Here is a 21,903-nt window from a genome sequence, read left to right as displayed (position 1 = left end):
GATCCTGCATTAAAAAAACTGGTAACATGGCCTCTATGGAAATGTTGTTCAGTGGGAATCCTATATTTCAATTTTAAAAAAAACAGAGTTTCCTCCAGACATTTTTTTCCAGATGGTGCTATGGGGGTGGGGGTGGGAGAAAGAGGCATAGCACACCCGCTCGCGTAGAGATGCCTGAAAAAAACTCTGGAATCAAATAATTAAAGTGGATTAATTTTAATTATTTTTTTTTCTTAAAACAAATAAGAGGCCTGGATGTTTAGCTATGTGAACGAAAACGTTTGAACCGCTGAAATCGCGTGCTGTAAGGGTATACATGGGCCACTCTATAAATAGCCCATTAAACGGTCACTAATTATTAGTTGACAGGGGAAAAACCCATAACGAAAGGTAACTCGAGGAAGGTTATTCTGTTTGCCACAAGTGATCCACAATCTGGACTGACTCATTCATGGTTAATGCTGTTTAATTCTGCAGAAGTCAAATGTTTCTCGGAAGGTTAAGGGAACCGACAGTTATATATTTTGGACACGGTCTCCATTTCTTGACTGTATTCGGTTCCTGATATTTTTGTTTGTTTGTTTGTTTGTGTGTTTGTTTGTTTCTTCAAACTAGAATGCTATTTTTTAATTTATTTTTTTAACTGTCTTTGTCAAATTGCTAATCATCGGATTTTAAAATACTTTTCAATTTTAAAAAAAAAATCGGTTCAGTGTAAGTAGGTCAAATTTCAATCACAAAGTCCCACCCAATCCGAAGACATAATAAGGCTGGTTGGAAATCAAGTTAATTTATTTTTTAAACTTGTAAAAACGCAACAAATGTAGACCACTCGATATGTTTATACTTAATTAACATAATTAAAAAAGTGAAACAAAAAATGTGTAGCAAATGTAGATCGCTCGATAAGGTAAAACTCAAAAGCACTCAGTCGGCTGGTATTTGGACATCGTAATTAACTTGTTTTTCTGTGTCAGCTAATTAATTAAACGCTGGTGCACGCGCTCATCATACCCACAGTCACGCGTCGTTAGGGTGGGACCTAGACCGGGTGGGGACCGGGACCGGCTGGCCCTGAAAAATATTTTTTTGTATCTAAGCCAACAGACCCCCCCCCCCTAACTCCAACTATGCTAGAGTAAGTGAAAGCGTGCTGTCATATAGTTTATGTCATCATCATCATTCCTGTATATCCCTTGTGGAGCGTAGAGACGCAACCACGCCTTTCCATTTTTCTCCGGGGGAGGGGGGGGGGGGCAAAGGGCGCTTGAGATATCCTGGTAGGGGGCGTTGAAATATATATTATATTTCCTGTATAAATTCCTGTATATATATATATATATATATATATATATATATATATATATATATATATATATATATATATATATATATATATATATATATATATATATATATATATATATATATATATATATATATATATATATATCCGAGAGGCGATTAGGTGCCCCGTGGTGGGGGGGGGGGGGCGGTAAGAAGCATGAACGAAACGCTGTCTGATGGCTCCTCTATTTCTAAAAAAAAAACTTTCAGGAGAGCGCTCATGCCAATTTTCGAATTTTCTTTCATTATTCACTTCCCCCCCCCCCCCCCCCCCTCTTTCCCCCCTCCCCAAAGATACAAACGTCCTTCCGAACTTTCATTTTCGTCTCTCAATCTTTGTTTACTAGCAGCGAGATTCTCGCGTCCTACGTGTGACACGCCGCTGACGGCGAGAAGAGCGCCGCGGCTATTTTTAGCCACCTACTTTCCGTCAGGGACGAACGCATTATCGAATTACACCCGACTTAACGAGCTTGTTTTTGTGGCTCCGTCTCGGGACAAGGTTAGGATTAACTATCGGAAATAATTAATTCATTTATGCCATGCATTTTTAACTGATTTTTTTTTTGTAGGGGAGAGTGTGTGCCGGTGTGGATGGTGTAGGTGTGTGTAGAGGTGGATACGGGTGGCCCCTTCCAAAATTACTGTGTCGCGACAGGATGTAAGACTGTTATGCAGTTTGTAGTTGTTTTTGTTGTTTTTTGTGTGTCTGGATTCTATATAAAAATGCCATCATTCAGAAGGTCATATATACATATATATATATATATATATATATATATATATATATATATATATATATATATATATATATATATATGCTTGCATGTATGTGTTTAATTACAAGAAATGCGCAACTAGAACATTGCGCTACAAGAAAAATGCACTTTCCGCACACAAAAAACGTGTACCGAGTGCACCATTTTCAGCCTACACCCACCCCCTTCAAAATTGCATTTTTTGAAAAAAATATATCGATTGTTTTATGAAATATTTACTGATCTCAGTCATTATCTTTAATATTATATTATTCAATACCTTTTACAAGTTACAAACACGTTTTTTTCGCGCAATTTCCATACTGACAATTGCGATTACTAATTCGTTATTTCTGGATGGATGGATGGATGTGTGTCCGCAGCTTTAAGTCGTATCTCCTCCTCAACGAAGCAATATCGAGGACTAGTTCCAAAAGCAAATATGTTAAGCAAGTTCCGAGGATGATTGTGGGCCAGAAAAATTCCCGGAATTCCTTCCTGGATTTCCCGGAAAAGCCAAAAAAACTCGAAAAAAAATGCAGTTTTTGGCCCATATCTCGGCAACCAGACCACTTAGCGACTTGAAACATTTACCAATCGATTCCTGCCATAATTTAGAACAATATTGCCGAAGAAAGTTTTCAAAAATATCCTTTCGTTCGGTCACAATTTTTTTTAAAAATTGTTATGGATAACATAAGGAATTTGAGCTTAAATTGTCACTAGACTTTTTATTAACTTGTTTAAGAAAGCGAAACAACGACTATAACTGTTTCTTCCCCACCCCCCTCCCATGGAATATAACGTCATTTATGAACGACCCCCTCAAACGTTTTCACCTTAGCTAAAGTTTGGCGTTGCATCAAGCTCCACACGTTCCCATTGCAGTTTGGGCTACGGTTGGATGAATGAATGAAGTTGGTGTTTATTTTCCAGAACAGGCCTACAGTAACTACGATAAGCAAACAGTTCTATTTTTGGGTTGTCCATAAATGACGTCACACAACTAGGGGGGGGGGGGATTCTGAGAAATGTGATATAATATTCTAATAAATTTTTTTTTGGGAAAATAAAAAAAACAACATTTGGTTGCTAAAATTATGTAAACGATCTCATGAGCGATTAAAGCTTTTATAAAAGAAAGCGGATAAGTTTTATTTTCTTATTTTCAGTGCATTTAAAAATATTGTTGCTATAAAGGTTTTTTTTTTATATTTGTTTTATTTTCTACTTTTTAGTGAAGTAGACAAGACTTGCTTTAAAATGACGGTAGCTAGCGATATCTGACGTGAAAGTAGCCGTCCGTGACCATATTTTACAGACAGTTCTAAGTCTTGTTATCTCCCTTTAGATTCAAATCGTTTACAAATTTTATTATCTGCCCCTGATAAACTTCACTAGATCGACCGACTCTACGATTGTAAACATTTTCGTGAACCACAGCTCACCAGACTTGTGGGGTGATCGTATCTAGCGAGTTAATTCCCCTTCTGTTATTGAATTTAATAAGCTATCAAGTTATTTGTGTTATCTCAAATAATTTCGAAATCGTTTAATTTTAAATGACTAATTAAACATCTAATTAGTTTTTTTTTTAATTGATAGACTTGTATTATCAATAATCGAAGTGGAACTTATCTAGAAAGTCAAAATTGAGTTACAAGATTGCCACAAACACAAGTTGCAAACTAAATCAAAGCTTGTAATTAATTTTACTAGAAATTCGGTGGAATTGTTTATGGGAACGAGGACTTTAGAGACGCCATTGTGGATTGGGCTGGCTTTTTGAGATACGTGTTCATCGATTTATGGGGGAAGGTAAATGTCGACTAAAATCATGTGCGGTCATTTGTGGGTGAACCTAAAGAGCCAGTCTCAGTATAATCACCTGCTTAACCATATCGAAATCTATTGTGTTAAGTTACAGCGAATTTTTTTGTTTTACTGACTCGATTCCAAGGGACGTAACAAGCTTATACAACTGCCACCAAGGAGTTGTGGTCCTTGAGAATTTTTAAAATTAATTTCATTTTAAAATTTTTTGGATTATCACATAATTGAATGTATATCCAACATTTAAGTGATGTAATTTAAAAATGCTCGACCAGTTTTTTTTTCTCATTTAAAATCAGTTATATTGCCTCAATTCTTTCTTAATGAAAACTTACTGCTAGTGCTTAATATCACCCAATTAATCACTGATCAGTACATTTCACTATGATTTCTAAATGCTTCAATTTAGGAAAAATAAACTTTTAAAAATTATTAGTAAAGCATTCGAAAATAAAATAAAATGTAAGCTCAGTCATAAGTCTGTTAGGCAAATAAAGACATGGTAATGTTGGGTATTTTCAGGAAATTACTAACCTAAGATAACCATAAATTCAAGCACACAAAATACAACAATGAACACAATTGTTTGGTATTTTTCAATTATTTTTTACTGAGGATGCAAGGGATTTTTTTTCCATCACTTAACAAAAATAAAACAAACTATTTTTAAATTATTACTGAACCTTGGAGCTAAAACAGTGTTAAGATCCTCTCCTCATGAACTAAACCAGTAGAGATAATGGAAGAAATGCTAGCCTATTGGAGAACTCTTCACTGGTAATACAAGCTTGTGGGGTAATTTACTCATTTTTGTTTGAGACAGTTTTTTTAAATCTAAATAAATTCAACAGATGCAGGCACTAATATCTTGCTCCCAAACATTCAGCTAAACAAAATCAATGTACAAACCTTTCTTTTAAGAAAACAGTTTTTTAAACTAAGACTGAAGTTTTTTCTTATTACGCTTAAACTAGGTTTTAAACTAGAGAATGTAGGTAACATTCCTCTTGCCTGTTCACCCTATTCTTCCTGGACATGATGTGATGATTATAATGATGAAAAATGGTGCAACATTATCAAGTCTTTCACATCATCAATGAGCAACACACACAACTAGCACACATGAAAAATGCATGTTGTATGTACCAGTAAATAAAGTGCAATACTAACTGTCCAAAACCTTGCCACCATTATTACTTTGGTTTTTTTTTTAAATAAAAAAAAATTCAGCAGTAAATAAGGTATACAATGTATCAAATTTCTATTAATAGACAAATTACTAATGGATTTGAAATGGCATTTTGATGGACAAGAAAAAAAAGGTACATGAATTGAAAGCTAAGACTGGTACGAAGGAAGAATGCGTTAGAGAAGGAAGATGAAAGATGGACACAGAAAGAAAATGTTCTCCATTCATAAATAAACTGGTATCACAATTTGCTTACTGGTCTTCCAGCAATGTGTACAAGCCAGGCAACAACATACAACCCACATGAGGACACTCTGGTCTACAGACAGCTCCAATATCTGCACACTGTGGCCTGGATCACTGAGCCAACTCTTATTGGTACAACATGCTCACCCCCCCATTCAAGTTCCATTGGATCCAATGGCAGTAGCAAGGCTAAATCCTACTTTACACTTACACAATCATTTATCACAACCAGTCTTTTGTCATTCTATTTACCAACAATTTTCATGCTCATTAATCTAACCATAGTCTGTCATCATAGTAAAATACCATCACTGACCATAATGGTCATAAATAGTAAATCATTTTACAAACATAAGAGACTATTCACCTAGACCATTTTATATTACTTTAAGTCTCAGGGTAGACAATGTAAACAAGTGTATTTATAGCATACAAAGATACCTTCCATTCCATTCATATACAACACAGTAAACTTTTAGCCAAAAGTTAACCTGTTTGATTAGATTAAAAAAAACAAACATCCAAGTCTTTTGGCCAGATGTCTCCCCCCATTAGTACAGAAAGGGAAGACATCAAATAACATAAAACTCCTGCAGGCAATGACCATGTTATCATTGCCCTACAATTGCAGAAATAGCATTTTTATTTTGCAATGTGACATTCATGTATACAGAAACAGCTGGGCTCAATATTGCAGCGGTACTTTACAAATGAGCTCATATTTCGTGGATAGTTCATTTAGCAGCTTCCCACGATGAAGAAACAATGGGTTTTTTTTTTTAAAACTTTGATAAGCAGACCTTTATCTAGTCCAATGAGGTACCTTTCATGGTACCACTGAGCACACACCACATGTGAAAATATTACATGGTATCTGTCAGTACTTGGGATTGTGATCATCTTATATTACAGATATCGCAATCAACACAGTCAACTGTGTCAGCCAACTTACTTTAGATATATATGCACACATTTGTAAACATGTTTATATACTAATCTATTTTCAACATAAAACTGCAGAAAATGCATACATTCCATAATCATTCGCAGACAAGTCTTCAACATTCAAGCATTTAGATAAAAAAAAACACCATCACAGTGTATTTAAAAACTCTGCAGAAAGTCAAATGAAGGGGCCATCACAGTGCATATAACCTCTTACCTATTTATATATTCACTATATATATAAACCCTTATAAAATAAAATCTCACATTATATAAAATGTATTTTTAAAAATTATTTTCCAACAACTTTGACAAAATTTCAGCACAGCATTAACTGAAGAAATTGGCTGAAAAGTAACATCCATAAGTAGTTACCAATCAGTATATATTATTTTTTGCTGCAATGGAAAACTAGCCCAAAAAAAAAACAACTTATGTAGCCATGTAAAACAAAAATAAGGCCACAAAATGAATTTTCTCCATTCAAAAGTATTTATAAGTCAAGCATTTTCTCACTTTAAACACACAAGCATGGCATTAACAAACATTCATTCACACTTTTCATTTTGCATATGTCATTTACAAGTATTTACTGATGTATGCTTGTTATAAGCATAATCATGTAAGCATTCAATTATGAATACAAAAGCACTCAGAGCAATACAATTTAACATCTGCAATGAATATTTGTCAAAACAGCTTAAACTAGTCCAGTACCAGGACGTATCATTCATACAACCATTGCATAAGAATGGAATAATCAGTCACACTTGGAGCAATTCACTCACACAGGGCAAAATTTAAAAAAAAAACATAACAAAACAAAAATAACTAAAGAATCTCTCCCGTCATCTGTTCTCAACATTTTTCACATGGACAGTGTAATCCCAAATGAGTCTATAGACTTGTGTCTCCACACAAAAGACTTAAGCCCTGAGATGAATCTGGTGTCCGCTCTTTGAGAGAAAGTTTCACAGCTTCATGCTGGGCATTTTGTGCCATAACATAGCAAGCTAAATCCATTATTGAACACTTTCAAGTACAAATGCATGTGAGAAAAAACTGAAATAACTTTCTCTGAGATATTAGACTTGTAAGATATTGTCCTTTCTATCCAATGTTCACCTGCACATCCACTCCTTGAAATGTTTTCAGTATAAAGCTTATATTGTCCAGCTGCAATAACAGCATAATCTAAGGCAGGCTAGTCTTTTATAACTTTGGCCTCTATGACGTTTGCACAATGTGCTAATACTAACACAATGGACTGCAGGTGTTACAGACCCAAAATTTTCATGTTTGTATCATCATCATCAGGCTTCATCCAACTATTAGCATGAGATTAAACAAGAGAACTATCCAATGTCATCTCCAATCTAAGTTGCATAATAACACATGTCCACAGCTTGAAAATAGTCCTTGTGGAAAAGTAAAACAAAACACACTTCATAACATTTCATGATGAAATTGCCTTTAAAACTGGAATAGAAGAAACCCAGGAATCATTTGTAGATTCCTATGCTGCTCATTTGTGTAATCTAGCAATAAAATAACCAGTGGAGTCTTAACTCGCTCTTAATGGAGCACCATTAGTTTGAGGAGCTATGAAATATACTTTCATTCACATCATCTGCAATTCAGCAGTACAAGGTTCACTCTTTGATACTTGCACACTATCTGAAATAAATTTAAAAACACTTGTGAAAAAAAATCAAAATTAGAATAAATTATTTTAATCATCATTTTCCACTATTCACGCCCAAGACAGTAGTGTGGTCAGCACCATGCCCAGCTGCCTTTATTTCCTTAACGCATATAAGGTACCCATCAGAACTAGGTTGACTCAGAACGGCCAACACTCGTGAAGGAATTTTAACTCAAGACTTTTGTAATAGCGCAAAATATTTTAATGGTAGCAATTAATTTAAAATCTATTTTAATGATAATACATCTCTAGATAAAGTACTATTATATAAAATTTTATTAGATAGTACAAAACCAGTTATAAGGCATAAAACATTTAATTAAAACTTACCTTGCATAACTAAGGCCAAGTAAACATTATGGTTGGTGCTGAAACTGTTGCAGCGTTGTTGGCACTAAAAACAAAAGAAATGTAGCGTTATTTATTACACATCTAAATATACTTTGGTTATACATCAGATTTATCGCAGAAGAGATACTTAACAAGAAAGAAATTTAAATCCACTTTTTAAACAACTTGTTAAAAATTGTTGACAAAAAATTTAATGTTCATTCCAAATTGTTTCATTACAGTAGCTTTGACTATGTTGATGCAATTAAATTAATTTTTTTTACCTCTTGATTGAATGTTTTGACAAATTTAAAGCTTAGTTAATTAAATTTACAGAAAACATCTTTCCGAATGCATTAAGAATTGTTCAAAATTTAACAATCTGAACTATCGAAAACGAACAAGCAAATCAAATAGAAAAACAACAAATGAAACCAAAACAAAATCAATCAAAAATATGATCACCTCCTTGAGCCTTCTCTAGGCATATAATACTGAGGAGCTATACAAAATAAAAATCTATAGCTTAATTGTCAAATTTAAGGGGAATTTTATTGATGAACTCATCCTGACTATGGTTTAACCTAAAATATGCATAAAATATTGTATAATTTAAAACAAAATGGGTATGACAATGGAAATTTTATTTACCCTGCATATACATGCCAGGCTGTCCTACTTGTTGAAGGTTAGCCATCTGGGAGTGGATTATATGGTGCCCACCTTGGTTTGGATTTTGACTGTGGCTTGGGGGCATCTGAGGAGGCCCTAAACACAAACATTTCAAATGTTTAATTTATACTTTTAAAAAAAATCAAATAATTACTTATTTTGATTAAAGGAATATAGTTTAATTTACCTTGCATTATATTATGCTGGGGCTGGAATTGAATGCCAGCCTGATAAGATTGTGCTGGATGTTGCTGCATAGGAGGATGTGCTTGGGGAGTGGGTTGAGGCATCACTACATACTGGGGCTGGGGTCCTTGCCCATGAGAGGAATTTTGGGATGTCTGTGGTTGCGCTGCAGGTGCAAAAGGGTATTGAACAGGACTCCCATTAGTATAAGGATACTGAGACATGACAGGATATCCTATACTAACAGAGGGGTGGCCTGGGGCCATACCCTGCTGTCCTGATATGGATGTTCTTGGCATAGTCATGGTGGAGATACCATGTGGAAAACTCAAACTTATTTGAGGATAGTGTGCTGGTTGGGGTGTCACAGATTGAGGAGGAACCTGTGTCATGTGATGGGTGAGGGGCTGTGGAATCTGTTGGGAGTTGTGCTGATGCTGCACTGGGGAAGGTGCAGGATTGGGGACATGTGTTGGTTGGGGCAGTGGATTTGAGTTAGGATGAGCTAAAGGTTGGGCATGAGCTGGTTGTGGGTGAGGCGCCAAGTGAGCTGGCATAGGTGTGGGAACTGGCTGTGGCTGAGCTGTCACTGTTGGTAAAAAGAGATATAATAATTAAAACTTTAAAAATTTGAACACTTGACAAAGATACAATTCATGCACTATAAATATTCAACTAAATTTGTACCCTCCAAAACAAATGAAATCTTTTACACCTCAAGCTATTTTGGGACTAATAATTTTCATTAACATTAATTTGAGGTGGAGTATAAAAATAATTTCATTAAAAATTGTAGCGATCTTTTAATTATTTCTCAAATAGAATAAAGAAAAAAAAAAGGAATCAAGATTGCCAGAGTGCAACTATATCAAAATTTCTGAGAACAACAGGGATTATAGGTATAATCAGTTTGCGATAAAAATGAATGAAAACTGGAAATCAGCTATGGACGTTTATTGAATTAACACTGTTATGGAGGGCTACAAATATGTGAATAAGATACAATAAAAAAACGTGTATATAAATTATATTAAAATGTGAAATAACAAAACATGATTACTCATATGATTGTAAAAATTTTCAATGTACTCTTAAAAAAATTAGATTTTGTTTTTAAACCTGAACTTTTCTGCACAAAAAAAAAGCTAAATAAACTAAAACTAATGTTTATCTAATATTAAGATGCATTTTTCAACTATAATGAGTAAACAAAATAGACAGAAATTTAAACTTAAAAAGAAAATAATAAGGTATTTTTTCAATTAAAACTATTAAATCCCCCTAATAAAAATAAACACAACTAACAAATAGGAAACAAAATAAAATATTTACAAAATGTATGGACATATATATTAACTTTTAGGCATTAATTTACATTACGCAATGCTTCTTGCTAAGAATAAAATTTGCATCAAACAAATATGTGAAATTATTGAAGATCAAGTTGTTTACTAGTAAAATTATTGTTTTTAGTGGGACAAAGTTAATTAAACAGAATGTTTTCCTTCCTAAACAATGTTTATATTAAAGGTGCCTTCTAATTTACAAAGGTAGCAATCAGCTATTAGCCATTTTCTAACATAGAAATATGTTTATAAAACAAAAAACTATTGAGACTTACTAAAAACTGCTGGGCTTTGACCTTGTGACACCTGCTCTATCCCTGCATGCTGCCCTCCCTGAGCCATTATAGAATTAGGAGCTATCATTCTAGGCATCATTTGGGGCTGGAAATACTGTAAAATATAAAAAATTGTAAGTAAGAAACAAAAAGGTAAGATCACCAATAGTCTTTAGAACTCTGTAATTAACCCTGTAATTATTTCCACATTTTGTAATTAATTTCACATTTTATCAGAATTATTTTTTTCAGTAACTACGCAGCAAAATGATTCATATCTTTTTACCTATTTATATAAAACCCAAACATTGGTATTAAAACCCAAAAATTAATTTAAAAATGTTATTGTGATGGCCATGATATAATTGAAAAGAAAAATAGTAACTAACTTTCTGTCAAATCAAATAAATCAAAAAATATAATTTGTGCTTTACCTGGTATGGAGGAAGCTGTTGGCCTGGTTGGGTTACATACATTATATGCTGTGGATGCTGCGTTGCTAAAAGTGGCTGACCAGTAACTTGATGTGCAGTCAACTCTGGTACACCAGGTGAGCCCAGTGAAACAGTGACTAAAATTAAGGTTATATCAAACATTAAAGGTATATGTAAAAGCAGCTTCCTATAATAATATACAACTTAAGTAAAATTATATCAGATGTGTTTATAAAAATGTATTACCTCGTTTTTTCTGTTGAGTATTAGGAAGGTACATAAAAATGGGATACATAGGTGCTTGTTGTGGTACTATGGGAGAGCTTCGTGGTTGAGGAGATGGTGACTGAGCTTCAACAGGTGTGGGGGCAGGTGGCTGACTCTTCTGAAAACATTTTAGTCATTTATTAGCGACAAGTTTTTATTACAGTGTTACTATAAAAATACTTGACTTAAATAAAACTTAAAAGCACTTACAGGTTTAAATTCTTTGGCATTGGGATTTAATTTTGATTTGCTGTTGAAAAAGAAAATACTGAATAATCAACAAAATTGAATATTTATTTTAATACAAGTCTAATATAACTTAATGTAGCTATTTTTCCTTAACTAACACATTTAATTGTTTGAAGAAATTTGGACTATTAAAAGCATGCAAAGTTATGTACCCTGTTTAAGATAATTTCATAAACAAATTTCCATACATCAGGAAATAATAATGAATGGAAAAAAGAAACAGGGTGATTATTTAGGAAAAAATTAGGTACATTTTTAAACTGCTAACCTGACAGGTGTTTCGTCTTCTTCAATTTTATCTAACACTTTAGTAGATGAATCAGTAGCCTCAGAATGAGGTGCAATTATTTCAGGAGCAATACTAACAGGTGCTGCAGCAACATTTGTTGGAACAGGTGTTGAAGAAACAGAGTTATCCAAAACTTCTTCTTGTCTACCATCTTGAGGTTCCTGAAGAAGATATTTACATTTTTTAAAAATAAATGAAACAAAGACAATATAATCAAGATGCTAAGTGTAGTTGTAATGAGGCCAATGATGGCATAATTTAAAGGACAAAGCTATTAATCAGAATACTAATATTTACCAGTTTAAAATTGTTGTGGAAATCATGAAAATCCTGGTGAATGTTCTTTTTCCTTTCTTCTGCAAATAGATTAAATCAGTTTAATGAGAGAAAAGTAAACTTAAAAAGATTTACTAGTAGTCTAGACACAGAAAAGAACATTCGCTAAACCTGTGAAAGCACTGTTCACACTTATCAATGTGATAATATAAGCCTGGAAGAGTCCATTATGCTGCAGAGCATCTTTAAAACTAAATTACCTTGACTTATAGTCCTTCTTTCTGTTTGAGGCACAGTTGAAGGGGATGTGGTGGCAGCTAAAGAACTTTGCACGATGGTCTGATTTTCTACCATAGATGTAGATGATGATGATGATGCAGACAAATGGGTTTCGGGTACTTTCTGTGCAGCCAAAGGATTTGAACTCAAATCCAAAGGAACAGCCCTCTGATTGGTATCCAAATTTGGATGGTTATCTGAAAATTTAAATGATATACTTTTTGTTCTCTATCACAATGTTAGTAGAAAGATATAGGAAAATGATTGTTATTTTAACTATAATTTTTCATTCTTGCCATGCCATTTGGCTATGTACAAAAATGTTATGGGATTAAAAATAATCTTTTCTGAACAGTTGAATAGATAAATAATTATTTGAGCAAAATGAATAAAAAAATATAAAATAAATGTGCTAAAAAAGCATTTGATTAAAGTATTGTATTTCAGCGTCTACATTAAATGATTAGGATTAGATGTATATTTTGTATGCTCTATAGCAACTTTTTTAGGGCTGGGTAAATATGTACTTCAGTAAAAAAAAAAAAAAAATATTTCCCTTAATAATGCCATTGTCCTTAACCTTTTAAATGAACATATTATATATGAAATTGCAACATTGAGATTTAAAAAAAAAAACGCAAACATTTATGATCCCTAAACACTAGCTTCAAAAGCATAAAATTACGAAGAGAAAACTGCACCAGCGGGAAGTCACATGTAAGCTAATATTAAAAAAGCACGAACCTTTCCCGCCATTAATCTGAGATGTATTTTGCTGCCTGCTTAAAGTCATAGTTTGTGCTGGACCATTGAGGCCAGCCGAGACATTTTTTATATTTGTTGTGTTCTGCTGTGGCTGACTGTGAAGAGGGCTAACTTTCTGCTGCAATTGGTGCTGAGAACCCATCGTGGGTGGCGCAACCGATTGTTGATGTTGGTTCAGAGGTTGAGATTTGTTACCAGGGTGTTGTTGTTGGACCAGATGTTGGCCCGAAGGTCTGGTTTGCTGTGAAGACGCTGGTAAAGAGGGAGGGGGCTGCTGCTGATACGAGAGGTTGGGAGGTTGCTGTCGGCTATGCATTGGAGGCCCTTGATTTCTTAGTGACCCTCCTGATGGGGGTGGTGAGGCCTGATAATGATTGTTCATTTGTCTTGAGTTTGTATGCTGCTGCTGTGGAGGCTGGTGACTAGCGGAATAAGGTGAGTTCTGTCTATGCAAAGTTCTTCCTTGGTTCCTAGAGGCCCCATTCCTCATATTTTGCTCACCATCTCCTCCTCTTGCAGGAATTAAATATCTAAAAGAATATTTAAACCAGATTAATACATTAAATACTGTAATGTAAGCCTTTATTAAAAGTTGAAGTGAATATTTATATTTTGTAAATAAGCACTGAAACTAATATTGGTGTATGACAATTTTCTGGGGAAATGCATAAAGCTTTATGATTGAAAACATGTGAAAAAATTTTTTGTCTTACTTGGATTCCTGTGGCCGTGGCAAGCTGTTTTGAGAATCTCCTGGTCGATGTACAGCAGAATAGCGAGCTTCTTCGTCACCATCAGTAAGTTCTTTAGCTATCCTGTTTTGATATGCTTCACTGCGTTCTATCTCTTCTGCATGTTTTTGAGCAAATCTCTGTCGCTCTTCATATCCCTCAGAGTTTGGATCTGGAAGCTTGGTACTGTGATATTGAAACAATTATTTAAATGACTGTGTATATGAAACAAAATACAGGCTAGAGGATACAGAAGCTTTAAGGTAAAAAATTTAAACCATTTGTAATGCACAGATCTGTAACTATTTTTACAATCTTTGGCTTCATGCAGGAATTATCTAACAGTCCCTAATCAATAGAATCTGACTAGATATGCAATTTGGGATCAAACACATATTTTTTAGATATGCAAAGGTAACAAAAGAAAGTATTGTAAACAATGAAGGAGCATCAAGCAAATTTGGATAACGAATAGTTAACTCTGAAATGCTGCACACCAGATTTTTAAAGGAAAAAGCAGTTTGGAAAAATAAAATACTCACGTATATTCATGCATTGCTTCATTATATGAAGATTGGACATTAAACTTTTCATTATTTACTGCAAACATTGCAGTTGGTTCCCAACCTCCAGTCTGAAAAAAATATATATTTTGTTAGCTAGAAATGCTTGATGTCTAGTCTAAGAAAGAACAGAATAAGAAAATTATTCCATTATCTTAAGATATAGGCCTACAATTTAAGAAAAATAATTACAGGATCATCTAGTGTGAGAGATGGATTTATATCAGGGGCATCATCATCCTGCCATGGCTGCAGTTCTCGCAATGATCCTTCTGAAGTAATGCCATTTGTTCGATTAACAATAGCTGAGTCTGTGAAATCTGTGGATACTACAAGTAAAAACAAACTTTTAAAAAACTTTTAGATCAGTCACTAAAGATATTAACGTAAGGGTGTGTGACACATGCATAAAACCAAGATCTAGTAGGTTAAGTTCCAATCTTAACAGGTATTTATTGTAAGTAGTACTAAATATATTTCTACAAACATTAACTTTCAACATCTTGTAGTATACGCATATTTATTACGATCATTTGATTTAATAATGAATTCCACTTTCAGTTGCATAATATACAGATATTAAATGGTGATTAAGAGCTAAAAAAAAACTACTAATTAAAAAAAGTTTAAGTGTTGTATTGAAAAGATGACTTACAAGCACAAAGACCTTTAAGATCTACACCATTAGTCTTGCATACAACAAATTTATCTTTCTGAATAATGATGCCAGGTAATGTTGGATTTGTTATGCTGTCATCATCATCCAGCTTCGCATCACAAAGTGCAATGTCACCCTATAGAGCAGAACAAAAGTTTAATGTAACAAACACTCCATGAAAGTATTTAAAAGTAGTAGAAAGATAAACATTATGCAAGAATAAACTCAGATAATTTTCTTAAAAAAAAAAAAAACAACTAAATAATTAAAGTAAATAAACAATACCTTGTCTGAGAAGCCAGTAGTGTGGCCTTTGTATGTGCTGCCATTTCGTGTCTTTACAGTGGTACGAGTACCCTTCAAATAATACATTTCAAATGTTAATGCAAAGTGATTAGAAAAACTAAAGGAAAGATACTATGGTGATACCACTGACCACCTAAAAAAGGAAATTTTTGTCAGTGACAGATAGAGGGATCATGGAAATATTAAATTTCTACCAGCACTAGAAATTTCAGGGATTTGACTGTAAAATCAACAAATTTACATTTGTACATCAATAGCAGAAATAAAGCAGGTTCATTCTTTTTTAAAGATAAACGTTATTTATTTAAAAACTAAGGTTTTTCAATAATAATAATAATCACCAATTAAGATTTTGAAAATAAGTGATAAGGCAGTAAATAAAGCAAAAAGTTTACCATAAAGCTGCACATGACCATGGCAGTTCTCTGATCAGCATAAATTCCATGAATAGGAGAATTATTTGTCTAAAGAAAATACATATGACAATTAGCAAACACAATTCAAATATAATTTTAATATTCTAATGGTTATTTAATAGTTAATTAAATTTCCCAAAATATTATACAGCTTACAATAAAAAGCAGACCTATGAATCATATATTACTCAATGATTATTGCATTAATTTTTTTTTTGCATGATCAATATCTTGCAATGGAGCAAAGTTTACAGCTACATACTTCATGAACTATCAACTGATCAGCCGATTGGATAAATCATTTAAAAGTTAAGTATCTGAATGTCAAATATTTTACTTGACACAAAATTCAGTTTAAAAAAATATATGACCTTGCTTACTTCTGGTTCTGGGGTTTCTCTTCTTCCAAAATTATTTTGATATGAACCCCTGAAATAAAAAAAAAAGATAAGCATTGTTATTTTCTTTACATGGAAAATAGTAAAACGCACACCAAAAAATAATTCACAAAGAAAGCAAATTATTTACCTGTTTGACACATTCTGTCGACCTCTGCTGTTTTTGTTTCTAGAAGCAGCAGCCGTTGCAGAAGACATTTTGAGTTGTCTTACAATTCACAAGGTTGAAATATATACGATTTGTAAAATATATAAGTAATCACAAATAACTTGGTCACACAAAGAATACTAGATTCATTAGTACTCTTAATGCTTGAAAGACTGTATACTTTGAAGAAAGGTTAGTGACGATGGCGAACATCTCACAGTATACCTACATCTCACCTTGAATGTCTGTGGAGGTAACATTTCTATTAATAAAACCAAACCTTATAAAACATTCTAACAAATAATGTACATGCAATTTGCACTAAATATCTACCCATGTTAACTGTCAGAATAGCCATTTAAAAATGAACCTAAATAAACTGTAGTTGAAACTTAGTTAGACCCCACACTTCACTAAAATAGTCATACTTTAACACCTCCTAACCCTAAATTGTATTTCAATGTTTTCCGAACAGCCATTGCTTGCAAAACATGTATGACAATTTACGTAACAATACTAACATGTAAGCTTGATATCCTAATTTATAAAGGGCACCATGTGTGCTGTACTCTCTGCCCGCAACAGTTTTAAGGCTATGAGATCAGTATGTTCAGCGATATATGGAGAACTTAAAGATACAGACTTTAGTTGAAAATAATATTGGATGTTTTAAATGTATAAACATAATTTTATTTAAAGAAGGAAGATAAAGGCATATTTGAATGTAGAAACACATTTTTAATTTAAACTAAGGAAAGTACACAAAACTCATGGCATCATCTTCCAAATTTAGAATTTCATTCAATTTGATTTAGATCTATAGATCTACTTATCAAGACGTACTCTATGAAATGTATACAACTTTTCTTGGTCAAAAGTAATACAAATTACTTTATTAAAAAAAACCAACACTGAACAGCCAGGTTTTTAATGGAATCATTTAAGTCTTTTAATCAGTGTGTATTTAATATGGTGTTGCATTGACTAATAATGATTATAATGTACATAATTTGATTTTTCTAATAAGTATTGGTAGCCTATGTTATTTTACATGTGTTGGAATTTTAGCTATTTAGTTTATTTCTTTTTTTTTGTCACTAATATCGTTCAATGTGTAGTAAAGCACATTGCATTTTGACCATACTTTTTTATAAAATATTTTTCTCAAACAAGTCTTCTTCTTCTTCGTTCTTAATTATTAGTGTTGAAGGGGATCGAGATTTATCTGCCAGTGGGTTTGAACTCGAGACTTTGTTCGAATTTATCAACCATGAGCTTTTTGCCGACTCGACCACGCCTCCAACACAATTAAGCATTACGTGTCAACTGGTTATGCGCCATTGAGGCCATTGACTCCGATTTCAGCCTGCTTTTCTTTTTGGATTTGCTTCCATAGCCTTTGTCCAACCAAGAACAAACTACAAGGCAGCAGTTGTTTAATTTTGGAGTTGTCTCTCCTAGAAGAGTGGCTGTCCCCAGCTAACGAGCCTCATCTGCCCGAGGGTTCGAACTCGAGACTTTTCGGTTTAGCAACCATGAGCTTTACCGACTCGACCACACCGACCCCTTCTCAAACAAGTGTAACATTAAAAATATATAGGCCTATAAATCACATGTAACGGGTACCGACGGCAAGTATTATATACTGTAATATTATTCTAAGCCTAGAAGTAATATTAGCCAATAATGTTAGGCTGATTTATTTTTTAATACATACTAAATTGAAAATTTGTAATAACATAGGAAAGTAAAATAAAAAGGTGACATTTATTTAATTAAATATATTCCTCTATACATACACACACACACATATATATATATATATATATGCCTATATATATATATATGCCTATATATATATATATATATATATATATATATAAACCAGCTGGTGTCGAATAAGGAATCTTCCAAAAAACAATATGAGCAATTTGTGAGCAAGATTATTACTTGAGCTGCAATATCACTATCAGTGTTAGGGTCAAATTAGGGTTTGGGCTATGGTATGTTTCAATTTAGGTTTCTATAATTTGTTTCAAAGTTAATTTATAAAATCAGGCCTAACACTGCTAATTTAAAAATAGATAGGCTGTAGTATTATTATTTCCATTGTTCATTGTAAAGATAAAACAAAATAAACCGGGAGTGATCTCCCCTAAACTTTCTCGAATATTTTTATATAAAATAACAGGGGATGGGAACTCGGGCTATAGACATGATTTTTAATCCATTTTAAATACTTAAAGTTTTAAAAATAGAATAAAATCTCGTAGACAAATTAATTGCACACCAAGTGAACGCGAAAATAAAAAAGCGCATAATAGTGCGCAATATTATTAGTACTTTTAAAATTTACATTAGTTTTTTGAGAAATCGGAAGTAGCGTAAATTACTACTTCCGGTCAACGGAAATTACTCAAAATTTAACAGAAGGTAGAGAATTAGATCTTTTACTTACATGTGAAATTTCATTTATCTATCTGAAATAGTACTCAAGTTATAGGCTTTTGAAAAATTCAAAGTAGAAAAAGTACCACTTCCGGTTGTCGGAAATCGCTCAAAAGTTGATACGGATCTACGATTTTGATATAATACTTATATATGAAATTTCATCAACCTAGCTGTAACGGTACTCAAGTTATCGTGTTTACACACGACACACACACAGACATACGGACAAGATTGCAAAATTATGTTTTTCCGTATCAGTGAGGTGTAAAACGTCGAGATTTGTAAAAATCTCGATTTTTTTTTTTTGCACGATTACAATACTTTCTCTATACTACGTATATACGAGAAAGTAAAAATAAGGCCCAAACTCACTTAGGGCCTGAAATAATTCATTTAAAAAAAATATAGGCCTATGTAACACATTTCATGCAATTCTCAAATTGTGAAAAGTAAAGCTGTGTAAAATATAGCCTACCGAAGCTTGATGTTTATCATGGTTTCATTTTATTGATTTTTTTTTTTTACTTAAAGGCTAATGTTTAGGCCCCTATTATAATTAAATTCATAAATACAGCTATGGCACATAGAACTATATCTTATAGGCCTAGGGCCCTATAATATTTCTAACCCCTCAATAGTTTTTATAAATAATACATTAGCAGTATTTAGCACAAAGACCAGAAATATTGTTTTCACTACAGAGGGCCTTGGAAAGGCTGGTTGTTTTTTTTTTTTAGCTTAGCACTGAGGTGTGGACCCATAGCACTCAAAATTGAACTGGCTATTCATTTTTTAATGTTGAGGGTGGAAAAAAAACTGTAGCCCTAGACCCCTCTTAAAACAAAAATTGCCTTGCATATGATGGAATGTCATCCATTTCACTGTAGTATTACTGTGAAATAAGAGATTCCACTGGACTGGTTTTAAACATTTATTGGAATTATGAAGTTATTTTGACCATTGTTAGGGTTAGAGGACACTTCCACTCTGCTGCTAGATAGATGTCTAGATCTAGATACACCATGCACAGAAACAATTCAATTTTGAACTAGAATTAGACTAGTAGTTTGTTATTTATTAGGGTTAGATGTAAGAACTAGTTACTGTAGGCCTAAGTGTAATGAATGTAGATCTATGTAGAATGTAGATCTAGAATCTACGTAGATCTAGTTGCTAGATTAATCAGGCCTACTAGATTATCTAGATCTAATTATTGATTAATTACAAATTACTAAGAGTCTAGATTCCAGAGATCTAGAAAAATTCTAGCTACATTCTAGATTTAGATGATTTACCTCTTCTTTGTAATCCAATGTTGATTATCAATGCTTGTAGAGCTTGAAAGCAGAGCAACTTGGCAAAGTTACTTTTTAAAAATTGTTTTCAAATTGTAAAAAAAAAACAAGTCAGTTCACAATTCAAATTATCAGTGTTGTTGACTTGAGTCACCAGTGCACTTGTGTAGATCTGGAGATCTAAGGTGGTAAAATCCAAAGAAGAGAACGCGTCGAATTACATAGGTATAGATAAGTCTTTTAAATATCCAGCTGTACTGGCATTTTTTAAAATCTTAATTGCCTGAACGGTGAATCGTCAGGCGTCATCGACGAATTAAGTTTTGTAGATACAGACCTAGAGAATCTAGCGATTGTTGCAGTTCCAACCAGACCCAACAATCAGTCGACCTGTGAGTGTCGTCAGATCTGTTTTGATTGAAATCTCAACTCTTTGGGTGATTAGGATGACAATCTGTCGTCCAAATGAATTCACCCCTTAGAGCATTAAAATTTACTATAATTGAGCAAACTTTTAAAAATAAGTATTGGCATGTAAATAAAACGTGGAGATAATAAGCCGATGTGGTACCCACGGTTAATGCTAAGACCATCCACCATTGAATAAAATGGCCGATAAGTATTAATACATCCATAACAAAAATCAAAATGTTATACTATTCAATGTTAATCACAAAATTAATTTTTTAAAATACTTTATATTTATATTTTACAAATAATAAAATATAGAACATGAAATGAAATAAAATATACTCTTAAAAAGTCAATCTTTACATTGTGCACTATTTTTATGTGAGTAATAATTGTTGGGTCAATCAAAATCTCACGAGATTAGAGGCCTACGAGAACAATTTATATTGTGCTCTATCCCAGTAGCCTAGGACATCGCTCCTTTCTTTTTCTTTCCCAAGAAATTTAGAATGAAAAACTTCATGACGACTGTTTTAGATTCTAATTTTTTTTTAAATTGATGCACCTGATAATTATTGCTGCATTTTGATAAATTAAATCATCCAATTTCAAAATTCTCACTATAGTACTCACGTGATGTCTTTAAATTTTAATTACGTCATTTAGATCAGAGTAACTAAATAGGTCCCTTACCGGAATACCCTAAGCCCTAATGGAATGATAATAATCTAGATTCTACTAGATCTAGTTCTAAATGTGAAGCGCTCTCGATGATTCATCTAAGATGGTTAGTAAAAAGAGGTTTCATTCCTTACCTATTATAAAAAAAAACTTTTGAAGGGGGGGGGGGGAATAATCTATTAATCATGTCCAAGCGGAGGTTCTATTTATCACAATAAATTATAACCTCCTTTTATAGAGGCGCAGCTAGGGGTGGGCGGGGTGGTGTGGCCGACCCTAAGGGGGCGCCATGCAATTTAGAAAAGAGAAATATGTAGATGAAGCTTATTATGGGTTGCCTTAATAAATTATACATAATCTAAATTCAGGAAATAGACTACTACTTGGCTGTTCAGACTAATTTAACAAGTTTTGATATCAAAATAAAAACTGATACGAGACAGTGACTAGTAAA

General features: G+C 33.2%; 1 protein-coding gene across 1 annotated transcript; it reads right to left on the bottom strand.

Annotated features, from left to right (window-relative positions):
* Positions 1 to 4,529: 4,529 nt before the first annotated feature.
* Positions 4,530 to 20,956, bottom strand: LOC131954580 (ataxin-2). Its single transcript, XM_059318355.1, has 22 exons — positions 20,358 to 20,956; positions 16,594 to 16,856; positions 16,446 to 16,494; positions 16,045 to 16,113; positions 15,629 to 15,700; positions 15,341 to 15,479; positions 14,878 to 15,014; positions 14,665 to 14,756; positions 14,105 to 14,308; positions 13,371 to 13,921; positions 12,608 to 12,823; positions 12,369 to 12,427; positions 12,051 to 12,232; positions 11,744 to 11,783; positions 11,513 to 11,651; positions 11,267 to 11,403; positions 10,833 to 10,947; positions 9,213 to 9,800; positions 9,005 to 9,121; positions 8,819 to 8,855; positions 8,354 to 8,417; positions 4,530 to 7,995 (listed from the first exon to the last, which is right to left on the bottom strand). Exons 2-21 carry the CDS (start codon positions 16,659 to 16,661, stop codon positions 8,363 to 8,365), a joined length of 3,066 nt encoding a protein of 1,021 aa, XP_059174338.1. The 5' UTR covers positions 16,662 to 16,856; positions 20,358 to 20,956; the 3' UTR covers positions 4,530 to 7,995; positions 8,354 to 8,362.
* Between the last annotated feature and the right edge of the window lie 947 nt (positions 20,957 to 21,903).

This window comes from Physella acuta, unplaced genomic scaffold (genome assembly GCF_028476545.2).
Source record: "Physella acuta isolate Inbredline_101_S28 unplaced genomic scaffold, ASM2847654v3 ptg001013l, whole genome shotgun sequence".
In the NCBI taxonomy this organism is placed as follows: domain Eukaryota; kingdom Metazoa; phylum Mollusca; class Gastropoda; family Physidae; genus Physella; species Physella acuta.
The sequence above is the reverse complement of the archived record's forward strand: the minus strand, read 5'-3'. Positions and strand labels throughout refer to the sequence as shown.